The 23,530-nt window shown below is 53.5% G+C and overlaps 2 protein-coding genes and 2 long non-coding RNA genes across 4 annotated transcripts; all 4 read right to left on the bottom strand.

The window, feature by feature from the left end:
- Positions 1 to 1,030: 1,030 nt before the first annotated feature.
- Positions 1,031 to 6,519, bottom strand: LOC135327253 (ankyrin repeat domain-containing protein 7-like). The gene is made up of 9 exons (XM_064505404.1): positions 6,081 to 6,519; positions 4,710 to 4,824; positions 4,294 to 4,467; positions 4,094 to 4,200; positions 3,214 to 3,351; positions 2,525 to 2,673; positions 2,027 to 2,060; positions 1,856 to 1,928; positions 1,031 to 1,273 (listed from the first exon to the last, which is right to left on the bottom strand). The coding sequence occupies exons 1-9, from the start codon at positions 6,281 to 6,283 to the stop codon at positions 1,031 to 1,033; spliced, it is 1,236 nt and encodes a 411-aa protein (XP_064361474.1). The 5' UTR covers positions 6,284 to 6,519.
- Positions 6,520 to 10,553: 4,034 nt separating this feature from the next.
- Positions 10,554 to 11,828, bottom strand: LOC135327580 (uncharacterized). The gene is made up of 2 exons (XR_010387902.1): positions 11,552 to 11,828; positions 10,554 to 10,959 (listed from the first exon to the last, which is right to left on the bottom strand). It is a non-coding gene; the product is annotated as an uncharacterized LOC135327580 (long non-coding RNA).
- Positions 11,829 to 12,778: 950 nt separating this feature from the next.
- On the bottom strand, positions 12,779 to 16,602 carry LOC135327252 (ankyrin repeat domain-containing protein 26-like). The gene is made up of 6 exons (XM_064505403.1): positions 16,522 to 16,602; positions 15,816 to 15,893; positions 15,129 to 15,241; positions 14,508 to 14,649; positions 13,625 to 13,906; positions 12,779 to 13,084 (listed from the first exon to the last, which is right to left on the bottom strand). The coding sequence occupies exons 3-6, from the start codon at positions 15,218 to 15,220 to the stop codon at positions 12,779 to 12,781; spliced, it is 822 nt and encodes a 273-aa protein (XP_064361473.1). The 5' UTR covers positions 15,221 to 15,241; positions 15,816 to 15,893; positions 16,522 to 16,602.
- Positions 16,603 to 19,720: 3,118 nt separating this feature from the next.
- Positions 19,721 to 21,455, bottom strand: LOC135327579 (uncharacterized). The gene is made up of 4 exons (XR_010387901.1): positions 21,398 to 21,455; positions 20,910 to 20,963; positions 20,708 to 20,791; positions 19,721 to 19,888 (listed from the first exon to the last, which is right to left on the bottom strand). It is a non-coding gene; the product is annotated as an uncharacterized LOC135327579 (long non-coding RNA).
- Between the last annotated feature and the right edge of the window lie 2,075 nt (positions 21,456 to 23,530).

Raw genomic sequence — 23,530 nt, 5'->3', positions numbered from 1 at the left:
TTCACACTTCAACCCAAAACAGTGCTCCAAGCCTACACTGATTTTTTTTGGTTGTGCTTACTACTTGGCTGCACGGTTCCAAAAACACTCATTTCATTGGGTACCGTGGCAAAGAAGCAGCAACCCTCCCAAGCACTTGCAGAGCCAGAATCTGTACTCTTTCAGTGTTACACTAGAAATCACATTCAAAGGCCAGTTCCTATGAGACCTAGGACATCAGCAGACCCTACTTAGGCACAGTCCTGACTGAACAGCTTGCACAGAGCAGAAGCTGCTCAAGTTCACAGGAGCAAACACATGGCAGAAGCGGCCAAAGAGGGAACTGAGCCTCATCAGCGCTAGGGCCCACGTCCAAAGCAAACTCCCGAGCGGTTCCCCCCGCCACCGGGGATCCCACTGCGCCCCTCACTGAAAGCACCTCAGAATCCCACGGAGAGTCGCTGTCTTCCTCCTGCTTCACTCCTGCTGCCGACGTAACACCTACAAAGGAAGGGAGAAATGACTGCTGCTCTCCTCCATCAGGCAACCTCTCCCCCACCAGGCCACCACTTCCGTTCACTGACTCAGCACAACTAGCAAAGAAACAAAGGGGATCAATGTTTATTAACTCACCTCTCACACCAGCAGGGGCTTCTGCAGCATTCGCAACTTGAGGCTGCTGGTGCTCCTCCTCTCCCTCCCCTTCAGGTGACTCCTCCTAGAAGAGGCCAGCCAAAAGAGTGAGAAAGAACAGAAACAAGCATCCTCTGCACAGGCAATCCACACCTTCCAAAATACTCCTCTTCTCGGCACCCACGCAGGGAAAAGTTCTGACTTCTCTTCTACGAGGCCTGCGGTTTTTCCTCAGGAACCTCTTTGAGTAGACAGCAATACCCAACGTCCCAAACGTCCTGCTCCAGTTCTGCAAAGCCCCTGACAAGCACTGCCTGCACACAGTCTGACCCTGGCCTCACCTAGGTTACAACAGCCAGGAGCGCACACACCCTTTCCCCCTCCTTTGCACCAAGGAAAACCAACGGCTGCCTGCTTCTCAGACAACCTTAGTCAAGCCTCCTTCTCTTTCCTCACTTTCACACTTCAAACCACTATCACATCTTACTAGGCTGCAGTAGCTCTTCACAGACAACATCTGCGACAGTCTCTCAAAGGTCACTGAAAGAAACAGAGCCCGCTTAAAAATCAAACATGCCTGCATCTCCAGCAGTACAGGGGGGGTTTCAGCACCAGAATCGGATTCTTCATCACAGCCCACTCCCAACGCCAAACACCTCATCTGGATAAACAAACAAACAGGAAAAAAGAGAGGGGAAACAGGCGGTGTGAGATCACGCACAAGCCTGGAATGCCATCCGCATCAGGCAGCAGAAAAAAAGACCCGCTTGAGCAACTGCCCCCCCAAGCACACTTGAGGAACCTGACAAGGAGGAAGGGAGAGCCAGGGCATGAAGCATTTCTGCAGATTTTGATCAATAAATGCCCTTCTTCCATATCCGTCACAATTCTATCACCAAAGTTACTGGAAACAAAGAGCAAGGTCTGGAGGACAAAAGAATAGGCAGTCTAGGAGCTGATCAACTTTCACGGTCTAGAAATCTGACTCAGATGAGGAAAACCATGTGGTCGTTTTTCTTGTCACCTACTGCTCTTTCCCCCCACAACAGCAAGACTGCTGCATGCTCTGCTGCGGCTACAAGTCTTGCAGGAAACAGCTCACAGCAGCAGAAAGGGTGCAGGCAGGAGACCGCTTTGCGGGAGGAAACCACCTGCCTGGAAACGTGCTTTCGCTCAAATCCAGACAGGTCCTCCCTGCAAGTCAGTCGTTTCGTGGGAAATGTTGCCTGGTGAGGCACTTTACCTTGGCAGCTAAACAGCGTCTTTCTTTCTCACAAGCAGGAAGGCTGTCATCACTCTCCTCTTCCTCCATCAGGCTTGAAAAGAAAAGGCAAGAAGGACCGCGTCTCTCTCCCGTCTTTCCTCTTTTTAGGCAGGTTAAAGTATTTGGGAAAAGGTACTGTTCAACTCTCACCTTACAAAGTAGCCATGCGAAATGTCGTCTCTCACTGTTCAAATAGCAATTGGCATGATTAATTCTTAGCACCTTTGAATGTCAACAGTGCCTACAGGCATGTAACATGGACAATTCCACAGGCCTACCTGGAGTGAAACAGCCATGCGAGACAGCACGAACAAAAGCATGCCCCAAACCACCGATTTTTTTTTTTTTTTTTTTTTTTTTTTTAAGAAAAAAAGGAAAGCCCCTGTCTATAAACATGGGGAAATCCAACAGGCAACAACCCTCCGAATGGACGGCTAACACACTAATTATAGAAGCACCCTCACAGCCTCGCAAGACATGGGTCCAGTCAGCAACACAGAAGCGCATTTACAAAACTTTAGTGGAGGCCTCAGATGGAGTAGCACACAAAGTCAGTGCTGAACATGATAAGCTTCAACAACACAAGCCACCAAAAGAAAAGGCCGTGGGGATTTTCCTCCTCAGCTCCTCCACGGTTAGGGATCCTACCTCCGCCAGCCAGAGCACAGGCACCCAATGCAAAGCCAGCAGCTCCTGCTCCAGGAGGCGTGCTAAGCACTGGCATGCCTCTTGTGCCGCCTGCAGAAGCTTCTCCCGCATTTTTCTTCTCTGTGCAGTCTGCCAGGTGTTGACTAACACTGTGTACAGAAAGAAAGGAAATACCGTCACTAAGAACAGCAGCATCCTTGCATACACCGCTTCTAGAATACAAATAGCCATTTATTCTCCATCCTACGCCTATTCAGAGCCAACTGGTAAGGTCGCACACACATGCTAGTTACACACACCCAGGCCCCCTTCTTTCCTGCTTCCCTCCATACAGGCTAGGAGAAAGGGAGAAGAAATGAGCTCTAGATTTGGGGTCAAGCGCTGGTCTGGGCAGGGGCTTATATACACTTCACTTGGCAAAGACACACTTTTCAGACTTTGCGTTGCTCGGACGTGAGCTCAGCATTGCAAACTTGAAACCTAACGGAGCATTTTGGGTGGAAGTCGAGGAAAATTTCCCAATTCACACTTGACACGGGAGCAACACGTACCAGAAGATTCCATCTCGCCCAGCTTCAGCAAAGGTCTCCGTGCATCACTAAACCTTGCTGCTGTTACCAAGCGTGCCCTTAAGCCAACACGCACATCCAGACAACTTAGCAACTCTGACGGTGACCTAAAGCACTTACTGAGCGTGCCCAGAAGTAGCAGCATAATCTTCTGCTGTCCGTCCCAGAATGTCTTTCTGGGAAAGATCAGCACTGTAGCCAAGAAGAACTTCTATGATGCTCATGTCCCCAGCAGAAGCAGCAAGCATAAGAGGGGTCCTAGAGCATCCAAAAGATGAGAGGAAATGTATCAGCCGATACACACGTTTCACTGCCATTACTTTCATCCCTGTTTGCTCCCCAAACAACTACTTCCCCCTTTCCCACAGGCAGAAGGAAAGCAAAGCCAACTACACGGAAGCACAGGAGAACTCGGGTCGGAAGGGGCCTCGAGACCGCTCGCGGCCAAACACCACCCCAAAGCACGCGCAGCTACGAGGCCACACCGGGTTGCTCAGCGCTTTACTCGGTCTGGTCTTCCAAGCCGCCAAGCAGGGAGGCTGCACAACCTCCTCGCGCAACCCGTTCCGACATGTCACCGTCCTCACGGCAAAGAAGATTCTCCTCACATCCACTTGGAACCTCTCTCGTCTCAATGTGCACCCGTTGTCAAAGCGAGTGTCAGGACAGAGAGACAACGCTGCCCACGAGACAGCATTTACATACCAACTACGCCTGGGCTGTAAAAACCCGCTCCTGCCTAACAGCAATGCTGCCGAACTAACGGCAAGTTCCCTGCCTCGTGGCGACCAGACACAATGCTTTCTGGCAGTCCTCAAGGCGGAAGGCGTCCAGTGAGGCATGACAGCAGCCAAGCGCAGAGCACTTTTCAAAAGCCACGCAGAGGGAACTGCTTCTCTGTGGCTACTTGTGCCTTTTAGAGGCTCACGCCCACGCCTCTCCTCAGTCAAACTTGAAGAATACTCAGGAGACCCACACCCTGTTGTGACGAGCCCTTCACCTTTCAGGCTGATCTCGAGTGTGCACGTCAGCTCCTTTTCTAAGCAGGAACTCCACCATCTCTTTGTGATGCTCGGACACGGCAAGAGCGAGGGGCGTGTATCCCACCTGAAAGCATAAATCCCCCCCAGTTAGAAAAACACAGAGAAGTGAAGCAACTTTTGCTTTCCAAGAGACGCCTTACCCACATTCTACGCTTACCTTATTCTGCGCATCAATATGGGCATTGTGCTCCAGTAACTGCCCTGCTAGAGAGGTGTTAGGAGCAAGGGCAGCGAGGTGAAGGGCAGTGTTGCCGAGAGCATCTGCAAGATTAGGGTCGGCACCATGCGCTAGCAGAATGGCGACACATTGTTCTTGCTGGCACTGTACCGCCTGGAAACAACACCGGGAAAAAGAAACATTTCCAGCAACTACGTTTCCCTCTGTCACAACTCCCACCGCTTGCCAACCTCAGAAAACAAGAACGCGGTCAAAGATTAGGTACCGGATGCCTATTCGGCACCAAGCACAACGCGATCTCCACCCATACCCAGGTCACGAATCACCCAAGAGATGGATCGCTCAGTGCTTAACTTCTAAGTCCTACCTACAACAGCATCACATACTCCACGTACCTTCATCAGTGGCGATCTCTCAAAATTATCACGAGGATTGAGCTTGCACTTCCTCTCTACTAAGTACGAAACAACCTCCGCATGTCCATTAGCGCAAGCAAGATGCAGAGGTGTCCTAGAAAGTAAATATATTACATTAACACAGACAGAGAGAAAGCTGAAGAGACCGCTCCTGCCTATGTCACGTGTGTAGGGCCACTGCTTTCCGGTTCCAAAAAACAAGCTTAGAAAAAGTTTCTCATCCCTTCAGCAATGACGGCAGTTGCACGCCCAAAGGCAGAGACCGGCTAGGAAACATCCACCTCACCCCCCCCCACTCGTTTATGAAGACGACGTTCACTCCGCTCCGCACCCGGCTCCCTGCGGACGCAGTCCTGCGCCCAGGCACAGGATTCTTCCCGCACAGCCTCAGGCTGCCGCTCTGAAACTGCTGCCCTCCATCCCTCTGCCCAGGCAACTGGCCGCTGCCTCCAGCAGCACTACGCACACCGCCCAGCAAGGACGACCAAGGCTCGGGCGCCTTAAGCCTGCGGCAAGGGAACCTCGAGCTTCCGCCAGCATCGCTCACGTGACAACACCGTGCCAGAGGCTAAGGAGATGGGTTGCAGGACACCATCACATCAGCCCCGCGCTGTGCTTTTCGGGAATTCGTGCCTTCTCTCCTTCCCCCGAGCTTACTACTGCAGCAAACACGAGGACGCGCTCACTCCCAAGGGCCCTCGGCAACACCTGGCAAACCAGAGAGCAGAAACCTTCCCCCTCGACCCTGTCATGCCGACAGCAGCAGAGCAGCCCTCTGTCTTGCCCCCAGCTGTGACTGCCCTTCTCACACAGCGTCCACCCCGAGGGAGCACGACTGCCTTTCCACCAGCCCTCACCAGCTGAAGGAAACGGCACTTCCTGCCTTCCTTCCAGGCAAAGCCGTGCCGTGCTGTGCCGCGCCTGGAAGACAGGAGGCCCTTCAAACTGCCAAACGCCTCAGCTCAAACCACCGCAGCCGACGCGGCTACGAAGGATCCCGCGAGCACCTCGAGAGGGCTGCTGCCACGCAGGCAGCACAGGCGACGCTGCGGGAGAGGCCGCTCGCAAAACCTGCCCCCTCGTTTCCGCCCTCCTCAGCCTCGCCTCGCCTCGCCTCGCCCAGCAAAGGAGACCTCTCTGCCGGCAGCACGGGCCCGCCGCAGCCTCGCAGCTGCGCCGGCGCCTCCGGGCAGGCGGCCGGGCCGCCGCCGCCGCCGCCCCCTCCGCCCGCCGCCGCGGCCACAGCCGGCACCGCCGCCGCGGCCCGGCCCTCGCGGCCGCCCCTCGCGCCGCCCCCACGCTCGCGGCACCGCCCAGAGCCCGGCCCGCGGGCGCCACCGCCCCCCTCACCGCTTCGCCTGGTCCCGCCCGTTGAGGCCGGGTCTCAGCAGCCACCGTGGCCGCCGCACCTGCGCCAGGTCGCCGCTGGCGGCCGCGCGGTGCAGCTTGCCCAGCTCATTCTCGCGGAGCTCGTAGGCGGCGCCCATGCAGGGCAGGGAAGCGCTGCCGCGCGCAGGCGGCCCCTTGCCGAAGAGCCCCAGGAGCCTCTTCATGCTGCAGCAGGGACGCAGACACGGACACGGCCCCGCCTCGGGCGGGGGCAGAGGAGCCGAGCCCCGGTGGGCCGCGGGGCTGGGGGCACCGGGCTCGCAGTCCCCGGGCCGGGGCCGGGGCCGGGGCCGAGGGCAGGGCGCAGCGAGGCTCCGAGAGAGGCGCCCAGCGAGGACGCGCCGGTGCTGCGGCAGCAGCGGCCACACGCTGAGGGCGCTGCCTCCAGAGGCCGATGCGCAACAGCCGCGGCGGGGGCGCTCGGGGGCGTCACAGGGCGCCGCGTGACGCCGCGGGGGCGGGGCTCCGGGCGGGCCGGCGGCGAGTCGGCGCTGCCGCCGCCTGCGGGGCGCGGCCGGGGCGGGGGGCGGCGCTGGGAGCGCCTCGCAGGGCTCCGGCGCTGGGGGTTCCCTCCCTGTAGGGGACGAGGCCCAAGTAACAGCACTGTGAACTCGAGCAGCTGCTCCTGGGACCAGAGCCCCAGGGAGGGTCCCAGGCTCACTCCCCTTGGCTCATTGGTGCCACTGCCCTGAGCCGACGTGTGTCTCAGCCACTCCTGAGACTGGGCTGAGAGAAGGTTCCAGAAGCCCAGGAGCTGGCACAAAAAAACAGGCGCACGTAGGAGCCCTGGGTGGGTGGTTTCTCTCTACACTGAACACTGCTGTTGGCAGGTCCAGTGCTGGATCCACAACTGGCGATTCGCTCTCGCTCTCTTGCTTGCTTTCGGGCTTGCTTTCCTTTTCACACAGTTAAGGCCACCTTGGTTCCCCATAAAGCCGCAGAGCTGAGGCAGGTATAATTGTTAGAGGACCAATGTCCGCCGAATATTTGTTCCATTAAGGTTGATGTGTATGAACGGACCTTGAGTGCCGTTTCGCCCTCAATCCATACCGAGGGGATTTGCAAACCTGGGTCACCCTCCCCCCCTTGTAGGTGGGACGTGACACTGCCCCAAGGCAGCGCCTGTGCTTGCATCCAGGCGAGGCCCCAGTAGCAGAGGACGTGCAGCCTCCTTTCCGGGTGCTGGAGGTTCACGCGCGCACAGAAACGCGCTCCCTCAGCTCTGCAGACTCGCCAGCACCCCTGCGCTTGCAGCTCCTGGCAGCGTCAGCTCGGCCTCTCAGCCTGCCCGCTGCCTGTGCCCAGAGCTGGGGCCGCCTGCTCGCTGGCCAGCCCGGCTGAAAGTCTGCTAGCGAACTGCGCACGCCCCTGTGGGCGCCCGGCGGCTCCGGGGAAATAGAAACACGCTGGTCCCCGCAAAGGCTCCAGAAAGCAGGCAACGTGGTTTCTTCAAACACCTCAGCTGCTACTGCTGTTCCTCGGTTTGGGCCCTTCTTGCCAGGCTTTCACTGCTGCTCCTCCTGTTTGTAAATGGAGGCTTGGGGATTTGGGGCTCCTGGTGTTTTCTTGGTTCCTGCAGCTCCCGGCTCCCCTCTCGTAGCCGTGAAGGCAGAGACGATTGCGACAGAGCCTCCCTGAGCAGTTCTTCGCCTTGAGGAGCGGGAGAATTTGGGTGCAGCGATGCCTGGCGAGAGGGCCCTTGCCTCCGCTCTCCTGCCTTGAGGCCGCGCTTGTTTGGGCCTGGAGCGGCCTGTGACTGCTGCTCCTGCGAGGGTTTGCAGAGCGCTGCCCTTCCTGAGGCCCTGGCGCCCTTTGTCCTGGCTCCTTTGCTGCTGAGTACAGAAAACAGTGTTTAGGTTCTCCTTGTTGCCGGTGCGTTGGCAGAGGAGCCTGCTGAGCTGTTGCTGAGATGGATGAGGCTTCCCGCCGGGCTTCAGCGCTGCAATTGCAGAGTCACGGGAGGGCTGAGGTCGGGAGGGGCTGCGGGAGGTGCTCTGGGCCAGGCCCCTGCTGCAAGCAGGCTCATGCAGAGCAGGTTGCTCAGGGCTGTGTGCAGCCGGGGTTTGAGTGTCTCCGAGGATGGAGGCTCCAGCCCCTCTCTGGGCACTAACAGGCCCTGAGCAGCCTGTGCCGGGGGCTGGTTACCAGCGCTGGCCTGAACCCCAACCCAACCTGCGCTCTGACTTCCTGGCCCGACCTCGGACCTGCTGCACCAGCTCTAACTTCCCTGGCGACCGGGGCTGCCGGCTGAGCCTGGCTGCCACCGCTGAGACTGCCCTGCTCCCTCACTTGCCTACGGTGGGGCTGGGCCTTGGCTGGCGAGGCCCCTGCCCTGGTAGCCACGTCACCACCCTCAGCTCCCGGCTCCCCATCCCTGCTGGAGCAGCCGGCCCTGGCCGCTCCCGGACCACCCTCCCCGCAAAAGAAGCTTTCCTTATGTTTAAATGGAGTTTCCCCTATTTCAGTTTGTGCCCATTGCTTCCTGGCCTTTCCTGGGCACCACTGAGAAGAGCCTGGCTCTGCCTTCTTCACCACCCCCCCCACCCCAATCAGGTATTCCCACAGGGATTTATTTATACAGAGTAAGATGCCCCCGGAGCCGCCTCTTCTTCAGGCTGAGCAGGCCCAGCTCTCGCAGCCTCTCCAGGCAGGGCAGGTGCTCCAAGCCCCTGATCATCTTTGTGGCCCTTCACTGCATGTGCCACCTCATCCTCCACTTACCTTGCCTGAACTTCATCAGTTTGTCTAGGAGGATGTTAGGGGAGACAGTGCTGGCAGCCTTGCTGAAGGCAAGATAAACGCTCTCCCCTGCTCTGCCCTTGGCCAGAGAGTTTGTCGCTTTGTCGTAGAAGGCTCTCAGGTTGGTCAGGCATGGTTTCCTCCTTTGTAAAACCATGCAGGATCACCTGAAGCACGTTGCGCAGGGCCCCATCCAGATGGCTTTTGAACATCTCCAAGGATGGAGACTCCACAATCTCTCTGGGCCACCTGTTCCAGTACTCGGTCATCCTCACCGTAAAAAAGTCGTTCCTTATGTTCAGATGCAACTGTGTTTCAGTTTCTGCCCTTTGCCTCTCATCCTACCACTAGGCACCACTGAAAAAAGTCTGACCCCATCTTCCTTACACCCTCCCTTCAGATATTTATAAACATTGGTAAGATCCCGCCTCAAGTCTTCTCTTCTCCAGGCAGAACAATGCCAGCTCTCGCAGCCTTTCCTCATATGAGAAAAACTCCAGGCCCATAATCATCTTAGTAGCCCTTCGCTGGACTTGCTCCAGTAGCTCCATCTCTCTCTTCTACTGCAGAGCCCAGAACGGGACACACTACGCCAGATGCAGCCTCACCCGGGATGAGGTAGAGGGGGAGAATTACCTCCCTTGACCCACTGGCAACACTCTGCCTAATGCAGCCCAGGATAACGTTGGCCTTCTTTGCGACAAGAGCACATTACCGCCTCATGGTAAATCCATGCCGACTACTCCCAGTCACCTTCTGGGCCTCCACGTCTTTGGAAAGGGCTTCCGGGAGGCTCTGCTCCATCAGCTTGCCAGGCCTCGAGGTGCCGCTGGCCCGCTTGTAGCTCCCTGGGTCCCGCTTCTTGCCCCTCTTCAAGGCAGGAGGGACAGCTGCTGTGGGCCAGGCCTCAGGAACCTCCCGCGATTGCCATGACCTCTCACACATCATCGAGAGTGGCCTCGCACTGGCAGCGCAGATGCACGCTGAAGTTGAGGAGCTGACGGGACTTTTCCCTAGCCGCACTGTAACCATCACCAGCTCCTGTTATGGCAGATGCCAGCGCTGAGGTTCAGTCCTGCTTCTGCACCTCTCGCTGACAGCCAGCGGGACAGAAGCAGGCTGGGAACCATTTGAAAACAGTTCATGTCAGAGTTTGTCAAAAGGACGACACAAAGGGAAGGCACAGACTTTCTGCACTTGCTTTTGCTTTGGAGAGAGAAAAGCAAGTGCCCAGCACTGAACAGAAGGTCAGCCTTGCCAGTCATGCTGCAGGGCAGAGAAATGTCTTCCCCCCTTTCCCCGTTGCTGACTCCACGTGGACCAGATACCCTTCCAGACTGGTGGGCTTTGCAACCTTTCACGGCTACCAGGAGCCCTCTCCCTCCCTTCTGCCTAGACCACAGGAAGCCTTGTTCTGAAAGGCAGCCGGAGTCAAGTGCCCCAGTATTAGCAAGACCTGAAGTCGAGGCCCCCGTCTTAACACACTCCTGCTTGTGGCCTCCACTGAGGAAGAGGACCCCCGCCTTGCAGCCACAGGCAGCAACAGGCCAGACTCCTGCCAGCGTTCCCCCTTTGGCAGCAGTCTGACAGCTACTATTCTGTAAGAGACACAAGCAGACGGAGCAAGAGGGTACAGCCACATGGGCAGGGCAGGCAAAGTCAGGAGGGGGAACGGAATGAAACAGAGACAGGTACTAGACTGCAAAATTTATTAAGTACCAAGTTGGAACAGAATACTTTCATTTAAATACAGCGTGTTATTATCTACACACCACTCCGTTAAGAGGCAGAAGGCACATTTCCCCAGGCTTCATTCGTCTCAGGATAACCACTCTTAGCTTTCTGGAATGGGGACTTCCTCTGCCCCAGCATCTTCTGATGGCTCACCACTTCGGCAGGCATGAAACGGCAAACGCAGCTACTTCCAGAGCGGCTGCTCCCTAGCATTTTTGTCCAAGTCAGAGCACATCGTTTTTGGCGGAAACGGCGTGATACTCTTACATTGCCCTGGAAAGTGGCTCCTGGTCTCCGTTTTCTGAGGATCCTTCAGCAGATGCCCAGGCAGAAGCTCCAGCCGATCCAATTTTCAGTTCAGCCATTGCTGAGGAAGGGGGGGCAGCAGAGGGGGGAGAAAATGCCCTATGTTAGTGTCACAGTAGGAAAAGGTAACAAGTCCCCAAACCAAACAAACCCTATTACTCCCAGGAGACAGGCAACTCCATTCACAATGCAAACGGCTTTAATGCAACGGACTTGTGTCCGTCCAGGCAAATGCAAAGAGCTAGAAAGCAACAGCCAGCCGCTCGCTCGGAGATTAAGGACCACTGGGACAGAAGGAATTGCTCTCCGGGGCTACCTGCTTTGAAACAGGCCCAGTCACTGCAAAGCCGTGGCTCTGGAGGAACAATTAACACAAAGAGGTGGGATTATTCAGGGCACTGGGGGGGGGCGCGGGGGGTGTGTGTACAAGCGTGTACACTGTTTTTTCTGTTTTTCTTAAAGGCAACTGCATAAATTCTGTGCCACTATTATTTGGATAAGCAGGAAGTTTTCACATAAAGCTCTAGCTTGGAAAGCTAGTAGAAAACAGCTGTGCTTAGCACAGGAGCTTGACAGCTTTCAAGTAGTTGTGTCCAGAAACTAGGAACGGTCATCTTCCTTCACAACACTGCTAACATATCCTGACAAATTACCTTGCTCAAGTTCTTCAGCGATATTTTTGACCATTCCCGCCGCACCTGGAAGTATATACAGGATACCCTGAAGACCTCAATAGTTACATGCTTGTAGTACTAGCTTCTACAGCCTTTGGAAACCCAGCTGTAATGCAGAATAAGAACGGGAAACATCATCCCCAATACAGTACAGAGAAATTCGTTGTCCACCAAGACGCATTGTGTGGCATTAACTGCATCACAAAGCAATCGCAACTCATCAGTTTTCTCATATTCTGCTTTTTAGAAAGTACAGCAAAAAGCACAATGACTTCACAGCAACCAGGGAAGGTCAGAGATCTATCCACAAGCGCACAAGCAGCACGTTTACACTGTTGACAGCGGGTAAGGCTCGTGATGCCTGCGGTTTTTTCCATCATGATGCACGCCGGGACATCTAGAAGTGACTGTCCAAACAGAGAGCATACAGCTTCTGGGCTTAGGTAGAGAGCAAGCAGTTCAGGCTGAATCCCCGGGGGAATCACCACTAATTCTGAGAGACACACAGGCTCACCTACCAACATACCGACACAGAGAAGAGCCAAAATGCTGCTTAATTTACTCATTACCAAAGGACTCAGGCCAGAACGAGCTGGCTTTCCTTGCAGCAGTCACCTCTTGACGGTTCTTTTTCAGACAGCACTGCTGACTTACTATTTACCCGCGGGGGTTGCCCGAGGGCAGTCATCCGGATCACCCTGTGAGACTCCACGAGACAACGCTCAGAGCCTAGGAACTCCACTTCAGAACATTACCGGCACGGGTACAGGTACGGTACGCCGACACGTCCTTTAAACAGGACCCTTGGTACGCAGGGGGCACCACAGCACTGCGTTAGAATTAGAGGGGCCTGAATACTTCTCAGGGATAAAACAGACGGAAGGGGAGAGCTTGCCCCTGCCTCCACTCTGTGCAAAGGAGGGAACGGATCAGGGCATTCTGTGAAGAATTATGCGCTCCCTTGTCCAACTCTTGCCATGCGGTTCCCAAGCCTCGTGATACGCTGCTCACCATTCTGTGAGGAACGTGCTGTCTCACAGACTGCTAATTCTGGGACACACGCGGACCAGAGGTATTGCCGAGGTTGCAGCATTGTGAGGGTCAGCAGTCACGTTCAGACTACTGGATTGGGTGTCCTGGAGCTAGGATGCTCATTGATGATGCTCATTTTCAGCTTAAAAGCTGAACCTAGCTTATTCATATTCTTTAAAGGTAATTCGAGAATAACATGGGTTTACAATGCCTTACCTCAGCCATATGAGCTTCCACTCGGTCTGCCACAGAGGAAGCATTGCCCACGGGGTTCGTCGTCAAAGAGCGGCTCCTGCAGCACTCGTGACGATGTGCAGCACCAGCTTCCGCAAGCCCCACATTAGCTCTGGCTCGCTGCAGGCGTTTTGTGAGAGCCAATTCATCTTCTAAATCCCTAATTCTCTGCTGCAGTCGGCCTACCGTGGAAGCTTCAGTAGCAGCTCTTATGCGTTCCACTCGGTCCTGGGTGGCTGCCTGTGTCTGAAGCAGAGCATGCAATTTCAAGCCCCAGGAGAGAAGAAGAGAACTTTCCCCCCAGTCTGTATCACACCCCCAACCGGAAGAGCACAACCTTACTCAGGGAGGCAACGGTGCCTCCTCCCTTCCCTCAACGAGGGAGGGCGAAACCCAGAAGCACCACATTACATAATCCTTTTTGTGCGGAAAGAGACACACGCACACACACTCTTAGCGCAACTTCTTTGTTTTCGGTCAAAGCTGGGACTAAGCAACCTCTGTCTCGGCAAGACACTAGTCTCCTTGCAATTCTTCTCTTAGCGCTGTTACCCGATTCCCCAGTGACCTACGTGGGTGGAGAAGATTATTCACAGGATCTCAGAGTGGTTGAGGACAACCATTCAACAAGCTCACACCCTTCAACAACCTCCTGAAGATGTGAAGAGCCCATGACCCCACAGCCCTGACGGCAGAAGCATGAAATACTGAAAAATCACAACAGGAAAGAATGAAGGAATGACAAGGCACAACTGGACCACAGATACCAGGGTGAAGTAAGTTTACCTGCAGAAAGAGATTGACTTCCTGCAGTTTTTGCCTTAGCTCTCGCCCAGCTCTTTGTTCAGCCTCCTTTTTATAGACTTCTACGTGGCTGCGATCCATCATCTTGGCCTCTAAATGACGCCTGAGGACAACCACCTCTTCTTCCAGATGCTGCTTCCTCTTGCGCAGTTTGTCACAGCTCCCATGCAGCCAAGCCAACTCTTCGCGCAAGCCTTCATTTGCTTTTTCTAGCTGCCTCGACCTTCTCCGCTCTGTCGCCAGCCAGTGGGAAAGTTCACGGACCTGTAGACAGGGAAAGGACAGACTCACTTAGCCTCAGCCTCAGACGCTCACAGGAAACCAAATATCCACAGAGCTGGACACCTTCTCCTTTCATCAGAAACAATATCTATCGGGGGGGGAGGGGGCGTTTTGGATGGACAGGGGGTGCGAGGAGTGTTACATATTTGTCACACAGTCAGGTTACTTCAGGACAGAACTCACAAGAGACACATCCTCTTCTTTCCGTGACACTGAAAGCTTCGCCAACAGTGCTCCAGAAAGGAGCTTTTCAAGCAGTGGAGGAAGAAGGCGTGTTCTTTCCAGATCAAAGCGGGAGTTTGTTTTCAAGCGCTTTCAGGAAGTACCAGGTTTCAGTAGGCCCCAAAGGTCAACTAAAACTCCGTCTTCCTCTTTGCTCCTCAGAAATTTACCTTTCCCACACCAGCACCCTGGTATTGCAACGCTTCTTCACTTACCAAAGGATTAGTTAGGCATTTTCAGGGATCACAGGGGAAATCCACTCACTTCGGAACACAGCCACCAGATCATTAACAACAGGAAACAGAATTAAATCATACAGGCTTCCAAAAACAGCAAAAAACCCGAACAAACCAAAGCTCACCTTTGTTCTTAATCTACCAACTTCGCTGCCCCTTCCAGAACGCGTGTCCTCCATTGCGCCCTGGAAATCCGACTGGGACTCACTCTCTCGCCTCTCATACGCCCTCAGTTTCTTCATAGCTCTTTCAAGAAGCCTCCTGGACCTGTGCAGCAAATTAGCGCATAAAATAGGAAGCCCAGGGACAGTCAGCCTTTGCGTATACACTTAGGTAAGCAGCATGGATGGGGCTTACCTTGTTTGTAACCTGACTGACAGGCCAGGACTTATGGACCCCCCAAAAACCCAAACCCAAACCAGGGGAAAAAAAATCATTTCCCTCCCACAGATCACTTGCAGGGTCGAAATTTCCTCTGCTCCCATGGAGGTACTCCCTTGGCCTGAAAACAGAGGTGACGGACTTCTGCCTGCCCTCCCTCTCTCCCCACAACAACTGCAGGGCAGCCTGCACTTCCACCTACCTAAAACTGTACGCTCACGTACAGAAGCCACTTGCAAGATCTAACGCAAGGCTTGAAGGTGCTCACAAACTGTTACGTCCTCATAGTCTTAGGGTCAAGTTAAATAAAGCTTGACTCCCAGCCTAGTCCATACTTCTTACAAGTACTAAAAACCCATACTTACCTGTTGCATTCTTTCTGCAGTTCCATGTTTCTTCTCATTTCCTGCTCCAGTCGGGCTTCTGCTGGTCGCTTCCACTCTACCAGCTTCTTCATTGACTTGCTTTTGCTCTCACACTTTCCAAACAGAAAGAAGAAATGGCACACATAACTCAGTAATGGCATCTATAAGCATTAGGTGCAGACAGCGTTCCTCACACAGATGTTGCAGGACGTCTCTCTCTGCTAGCCCAAGGCCGCAGAACTCCAGGGGACAGAATGCCCACGTAAAGGTCAGCACTTCAGTTTTCCCACTGAACAGGCCAATACTGAGGGACAGAAACAGTTGCCTGCCAGCCCCCCCACCTCCCTCCGTCCTGTCCCCCCCCCACAAAAGGGAAGGCCACCTGCTACTAGGGGCTCACGGGGAAAAGGTGGAAAAGACCCTGAAGAACAGCTTCCTCAGTCCCTCTGCTACTAGCAGGGGGTACTTATGTAGCCACATCAGTGGAGAGCAGGGCTTCATTTAAAGCTTCAGGAGGAGCTTCAGCCATCAGCAGGCAACGGCCCTTGGAGGAGTTCACCATTACAGAACTCTTGGACGGTTTAGCTGCCCACACACACACACACACACACACACACACACACACACCCAACTCCCCCAAAAACCTGAAAGACTAGAAGAAGAAATTCACAGCAACCATTGATGTACCTGCTGACTTGGGTCTTCTTCCGAAAGCACGCGTCTTGTCCGTAAGCCAGTGATCAGGTCCTCCAGGCGATTATGAACCTACGGAAGCATTAAAAAAAGCAAAAAAGGCACGCTGACACTTTCCAGACTGAAGCTCACACCTCATTTAAGGGGTATTACCAAAAAGAAGTGCCACAAACATTTCTCCATCTCCCTACTCCTTTACAATCTACCCCCAGTTCCAGTGATCCAGCAGTCTCCCTTCGTTGAGGGCTTGTCTCCACCAACTCAGACCAAGCACACCGAAAATAACACTGCCTAGCAATGTGGGATTCCTTCATTAGTTGCAGCTGCGCATCTTTGGAGTTCCTCAAGTTACTTTACAGATTTACACCTTCCAGCCAAGGAATCCATAGCCACTAAACAGGGAAGGTGCTCAGAGGCCGGGCAACGGAACTCTTGCCACAGTCCGAGGATGCCAGTTAGGGCTCGGCGACAAAGCGCTTGGCACCAAGGCAATTCCACAAGCTAACCTGCAGAATGCCTTTAAGGCAGGAAAGCCATCAGGCAGCTGCGCTTCAGGGGTAAGCACCACAACGGATCGTCTGCAGGCTGCAGGAAATGACTTCCCCTAGGCTCCCCAGGACAATCTCTTCTGAAAATTTCCCCCCCCACACACAGAGCTAGCCTCAGGAGCTCAGGAAAACAAAAGTCATGACTGGCTTACAGAGGCAGAGCCACGCAGCTCTTTCTGAAGAACTTTGATTCTAGCAGTCTGTTGCTGGACTCTGCCTTCCAGGCTGGCGTTTGCAAGTTCAAGCCTTGAAAAGAAACACAGGTCTCGTTATGGGAAGACACAAGAGCACAAATACTGACACAACAGTGGGAAATAACATCATCTAAAGCAAAAGCTTCTCTCAAAATTGTGCATTAACTTGCTGTGATGCAGCAAGGTAATCCTGTTGCTTTTACACTGTCCCAGAAAGCAAAGCCTTGCTTCACCGTGACAGTTCCTTACCGTCCCACTCGTTCTTCCAGAGGTTTTAGGCTAACAGTTCCTGAGGAGGCTTCCAGAAGGTCTTGCAGTTGCTGGGAAACAGCTACCACTTCTCTTTGTTTCTTTTCCAGGGCCGTCTTCAAGTCCTGAGCACAACGCTCGGACTGAACACGCTGTTCTTCCGACTCCTGCAACTGTAAAACCACAACCAGGACCCACGCGAGTCAGCTGCGTTTTCCGTACAGACAAGGCGACTGCTTCGACTCTCAAGTCGTCTCTCCAAAACCCTGCTGCTTCATCCTCTTTCATACTGGCCTCTCCCATCCCCATCCTGAATACTGCTCAGAATACTCAGAATACTGCTTTGTCCTTTTTCCTCATTTACAGGGAAGAACAATGTCAACGCATTTATTAATGTAGTTACAGGTTTTGCCTACCTTGGCTTTAACCCTGTCCAGTTCCTCCTGCAACCGCAGTTTGTCTTCCTTCAGCTCACCGCAACAAAGCTTTGTAACTCCAAGCGAGCCTTCTGGAAGCGACTGCTGTTCAAGAGCATCGGCAATCTCCTCCGGAAGCTGTCTGGCCATAGCCTAAGGAAACATTGTTACATGAGCATGAAGAAGAGGGCAGGAGCATGGAATGTGTTCTTCTTTTCACTCGCTACATCAGTCTTCAGAGTGAACTCAAAGATAAGCAGCTTTGCCCACCACCTGCAGGCGCCTGCACAACCAAAGACCTCTAGCCATTTTGGCCACCTGAAGACATCTAATCTGTCAGCATCTCTTCATGAGGGCTGCTCTTTCCCAATATGTAAAAAACAGCTCAGTATTACTCTTCTTGGAAGAGACGCTGAGAGCGTGGGCTTGAGCGTTTCCTTCCTTTTTAAGATAACGCACAATCTGCTCTGATGCAAGGGCAAGAGCCATAGCTGGACTGCAGGTATTACTCTGATCAAAGCCAGAGCTTCCTACTTCCAACCCTGGGCTTTCAGCCTTCGGGCAGGTCTTCCACTTCACAAAGGTAAAGAAATGATTTCTGCAATACACCTATAGTCTGTCTCCCCCACAAAAGGGAAGGCCACCCGCTACTAGCAGGGGTTACTTATGTATCCCCATCAGTGGAGAGCACCGCTTAATTTAAAGCTTCTGGGGGATCTTCAGCAATCAGTGGGCAGCGGTCCTCAGAAAAGTTCACTGTCAGGGAACTCCTGGATGGTTGAGCTGCCTGCGCACAAAATAGTCATAGCCTGGAAGAAGGAATTCACAGCAACCATTGATGCACCTGCTGATTTTGGTCTTCCTCCAAAGGCATGCACCTTGTCCATAAGCCAGTGATCAAGTCCTCCAGGCAGTTATGAACCTACAGAAGCATTAAAAGCCACACTGAAGTTCACACCACATTTAAGAGGTATTGCCAAAAAGACATGCCTCAAACATTCCTCCCTCTCCTTACTCCTGTACTATCTACCCCTCCCTGTTCCAGGGAGCAGAACAGCCTTAGCTTGAGGCTGCCCTAAAATTGTCAGCAACCATTGCCTGGGCCGTTTGAGGCAGAGCTGTGAGGCAGAGCTGTGAGGCATACAAATGGTCATCAATGAGCAAAGACAGGAGTAGCTTCTTCATCCACGGGATATCCAAAAACCCCGCCATCTTCACCAAAGGCAAGGATAAGCACTGTGACTGCCTGCCTTCTCTGGCCAGCTGCAGTACAGCCCACAATTACACTTGCACATCTCGTTATTTTCAACACCTCTTCAGCCCTAATTAACCACAACTACGGGGGGCTGTAGGACCAAGGACCCTCGCTCACTAGACAGAGCACGACAACCACTTGCTTTGTGCAGGCCCCAGATGAAAGCGCCTTGCTTCAGCTGCTATTAACCCCTGAATTCGGGATGCCTGGACATTCCAAGGCAGCATCGTACAGGGTTCCACAAATGACACCACAGGGACTCCTCTTCACCTCTTCACGGAAAACAACACACACCAAGATGCCAAGGAGCAGCCATTCTGCAGAGCCTAAGCAGTTCCTCCTCACTGAAGGCTTGTCTCCACCAACTCAGACCAAGCACACCGAAAATAACACTGCCTAGCAATGTGGGATTCCTTCATTAGTTGCAGCTGCGCATCTTTGGAGTTCCTCAAGTTACTTTACAGATTTACACCTTCCAGCCAAGGAATCCATAGCCACTAAACAGGGAAGGTGCTCAGAGGCCGGGCAACGGAACTCTTGCCACAGTCCGAGGATGCCAGTTAGGGCTCGGCGACAAAGCGCTTGGCACCAAGGCAATTCCACAAGCTAACCTGCAGAATGCCTTTAAGGCAGGAACCCCTGAAGCGCGGCTGCCTGATGGCTTAAGCACCACGACGGGTATAAAGCAGCAAACATTCAAGCCAGCACACCAGTGTCCAACCTTTACCTCAGACAGTGTTAAGTAGGACGCAGCAGAGCGCCCCATGAAAACTCTCAAAACCAGAGAGCCTGGGAATGGACCAACTGCAGCCAATCACCTGCAGGCTGCAGGAAATGACTTCCCCTAGGCTCCCCAGGACAATCTCTTCTGAAAATTTCCCCCCCCCACACACAGAGCTAGCCTCAGGAGCTCAGGAAAACAAAAGTCATGACTGGCTTACAGAGGCAGAGCCACGCAGCTCTTTCTGAAGAACTTTGATTCTAGCAGTCTGTTGCTGGACTCTGCCTTCCAGGCTGGCGTTTGCAAGTTCAAGCCTTGAAAAGAAACACAGGTCTCGTTATGGGAAGACACAAGAGCACAAATACTGACACAACAGTGGGAAATAACATCATCTAAAGCAAAAGCTTCTCTCAAAATTGTGCATTAACTTGCTGTGATGCAGCAAGGTAATCCTGTTGCTTTTACACTGTCCCAGAAAGCAAAGCCTTGCTTCACCGTGACAGTTCCTTACCGTCCCACTCGTTCTTCCAGAGGTTTTAGGCTAACAGTTCCTGAGGAGGCTTCCAGAAGGTCTTGCAGTTGCTGGGAAACAGCTACCACTTCTCTTTGTTTCTTTTCCAGGGCCGTCTTCAAGTCCTGAGCACAACGCTCGGACTGAACACGCTGTTCTTCCGACTCCTGCAACTGTAAAACCACAACCAGGACCCACGCGAGTCAGCTGCGTTTTCCGTACGGACAAGGCGACTGCTTCGACTCTCAAGTCGTCTCTCCAAAACCCTGCTGCTTCATCCTCTTTCATACTGGCCTCTCCCATCCCCATCTCAATTTCCTACGGGCGGCCGTAAACAACGCCGGAACACCAGGCCTACTCTTTCAATGACTCGTGATGCTCCTAGCGCCCATGTGGTCACTCCTCCACGGGAAGCATCAGCAACCTCCTGCTGTAGCTCTCTGGCCATACCCTAATGAACTAGTTACATGCGTATGAAGAAAAGGGTAGGAACACGGACTACGTTCTTCCTTTCACTCACTGCATCAGTCTTCAGAGTGAGCTCAAAGATAAGCAATTTTGCCCACCACCAGCAGGCGCCTGCACAACTGAAGACCGCTAGCTATCCTGGTCACCTGAGGACATCTAATCTGTTGGCATCTCTTCACGAGGGTTGCTGTTTCCTAATTCATTAAAAAAGGGCTTAGTATTAGTGGGCTTGAGCAGTTTTTCTTCTCTTTTAAGACAATGCAAAATGTGCTGTCCTGCACAGCAAGAGCTAGGGTCTGACTGCAGATATTACTCTGACCATCAAAGCCAGGGCTTCCTACTTCCAACCCAGGGCTTTCGTCCTTTGCGCAGTTCTTCCATTTCACAAAGGGAAAGAAATGAATTCTGCAATACTTCTGAAGTATATCTGGAATCTGCTACTCTCTGCAGTCTCCCTCCTGCACTCATTTGGGAATAACAGCTCCCTTTACACTAACATCTTCACGGGTCTTTAACACAGTCACCTGTCCGTCGTACTGGAAATCTGTATCTGTTCGTGTGGCAGCAGCCTCGTGTCCTGCACGCTTCTCTCTCGCATCTGCGGACACCTGGTTGAGTGAGAACACAAACAAGCAGAGAGTGGGGCAAGGAGTTTCCACAAACACTTCAGCATCAAGCTGCAGGTGTCATACCCAAGCACGACTTGGATCGTCACTTAAGCATTACCTGCCGTTTCACTGCTGGTTCTGCACTCACGCATGCCGTCAAGGCAGGCAGGCTCTGGAAGTATAACAGGCCTTTCAGAACCCAAAACAGTGCTCCAAGCCTACACTGATTTTTTTTGTTGTGCTTACTGCTTGGCTGCACGGTTCCAAAAACACTCATTTCATTGGGTACCGTGGCAAAGAAGCAGCAACCCTCCCAAGCACTTGCAGAGCCAGAATCTGTACTCTTTCAGTGTTACACTAGAAATCACATTCAAAGGCCAGTTCCTATGAGACCTAGGACATCAGCAGACCCTACTTAGGCACAGTCCTGACTGAACAGCTTGCACAGAGCAGAAGCTGCTCAAGTTCACAGGAGCAGACACATGGCAGAAGCAGCCAAAGGGGTACTGAGCCTCATCAGCGCTAGGGCCCATGTCCTAAACAAGCTCCCAAGCAGTTCCCCCCACGGGGACCCGAGGACCCCACTGCGCCTCTCACTGAAAGCACCTCAGAAAACGAAGGAAAGTCCCTGTCTTCCTCCTGCTTCACTCCTGCTGCCGACGTAACACCTACAAAGGAAGGGAGAAATGACACACCACGAGTCCTTCTTTCACTCTGCTGCTCCCCCCCCGTCAGGCAAGCCCTGCAGCCATGAGTCGGATAACCCTTCAACTACAGAGGAAAAACAGCACTGTCATTCCCCCCCCAGCCCCACCAAGGTGCTCTCGACGCTTCCCAGGTCCTTCTTTGCAGCAGAAGATGCCCAAGCTCAGCATGACACCTCCCACGGCTACAATAAACACTCAACAGATGGTCGGGTAGCATCCAAACGAGGCTCTGGCATGCCAGAGTCCTGGAGTAGGGAGGTTTGGGGGCATCTCCCCTCCAAACTAGGGCTCCAGAGTTTGGCACTCACAATCCCTTTGCACGGTAGAAGAGGAACCCTCAAAGCACTAGCCAAAACATCCTCACATGTGCAGGAAGTCACCAAGGAGCAACGCTCCTTGCACTCCAGCACTACCACAGAACATCTCCCACAGTTGACTTTCCCTACCCTCAACCTTCCCCCCAGCACTGGCTGGCAAGGGGAAAACTGGGGGCTGCACCATCTCACAAGCAGATCACCACTTCCGTTCACTGACGCAGCACAACTAGCAAAGAAACAAAGGGGATCAATGTTTATTAACTCACCTCTCACACCAGCAGGGGCTTCTGCAGCATTCGCAACTTGAGGCTGCTGGTGCTCCTCCTCTCCCTCCCCTTCAGGTGACTCCTCCTAGAAGAGGCCAGCCAAAAGAGTGAGAAAGAACAGAAACAAGCATCCTCTGCACAGGCAATCCACACCTTCCAAAACACTCCTCTTCTCGGCACCCACGCAGGGAAAAGTTCTGACTTCTCTTCTACGAGGCCTGCGGTTTTTCCTCAGGAACCTCTTTGAGTAGACAGCAATACCCAACGTCCCAAACGTCCTGCTCCAGTTCTGCAAAGCCCCTGACAAGCACTGCCTGCACACAGTCTGACCCTGGCCTCACCTAGGTTACAACAGCCAGGAGCGCACACACCCTTTCCCCCTCCTTTGCACCAAGGAAAACCAACGGCTGCCTGCTTCTCAGACAACCTTAGTCAAGCCTCCTTCTCTTTCCTCACTTTCACACTTCAACCCAAAACAGTGCTCCAAGCCTACACTGATTTTTTTTGGTTGTGCTTACTACTTGGCTGCACGGTTCCAAAAACACTCATTTCATTGGGTACCGTGGCAAAGAAGCAGCAACCCTCCCAAGCACTTGCAGAGCCAGAATCTGTACTCTTTCAGTGTTACACTAGAAATCACATTCAAAGGCCAGTTCCTATGAGACCTAGGACATCAGCAGACCCTACTTAGGCACAGTCCTGACTGAACAGCTTGCACAGAGCAGAAGCTGCTCAAGTTCACAGGAGCAAACACATGGCAGAAGCGGCCAAAGAGGGAACTGAGCCTCATCAGCGCTAGGGCCCACGTCCAAAGCAAACTCCCGAGCGGTTCCCCCCGCCACCGGGGATCCCACTGCGCCCCTCACTGAAAGCACCTCAGAATCCCACGGAGAGTCGCTGTCTTCCTCCTGCTTCACTCCTGCTGCCGACGCAACACCTACAAAGGAAGGGAGAAATGACTGCTGCTCTCCTCCATCAGGCAACCTCTCCCCCACCAGGCCACCACTTCCGTTCACTGACGCAGCACAACTAGCAAAGAAACAAAGGGGATCAATGTTTATTAACTCACCTCTCACACCAGCAGGGGCTTCTGCAGCATTCGCAACTTGAGGCTGCTGGTGCTCCTCCTCTCCCTCCCCTTCAGGTGACTCCTCCTAGAAGAGGCCAGCCAAAAGAGTGAGAAAGAACAGAAACTAGCATCCTCTGCACAGGCAATCCACACCTTCCAAAATACTCCTCTTCTCGGCACCCACGCAGGGAAAAGTTCTGACTTCTCTTCTACGAGGCCTGCGGTTTTTCCTCAGGAACCTCTTTGAGTAGACAGCAATACCCAACGTCCCAAACGTCCTGCTCCAGTTCTGCAAAGCCCCTGACAAGCACTGCCTGCACACAGTCTGACCCTGGCCTCACCTAGGTTACAACAGCCAGGAGCGCACACACCCTTTCCCC

Source organism: Dromaius novaehollandiae, chromosome 1, assembly GCF_036370855.1.
Source record: "Dromaius novaehollandiae isolate bDroNov1 chromosome 1, bDroNov1.hap1, whole genome shotgun sequence".
Taxonomy (NCBI): domain Eukaryota; kingdom Metazoa; phylum Chordata; class Aves; order Casuariiformes; family Dromaiidae; genus Dromaius; species Dromaius novaehollandiae.
Note: the sequence above shows the minus strand (reverse complement) of the source record. Positions and strands in the feature narration are given on the sequence as shown.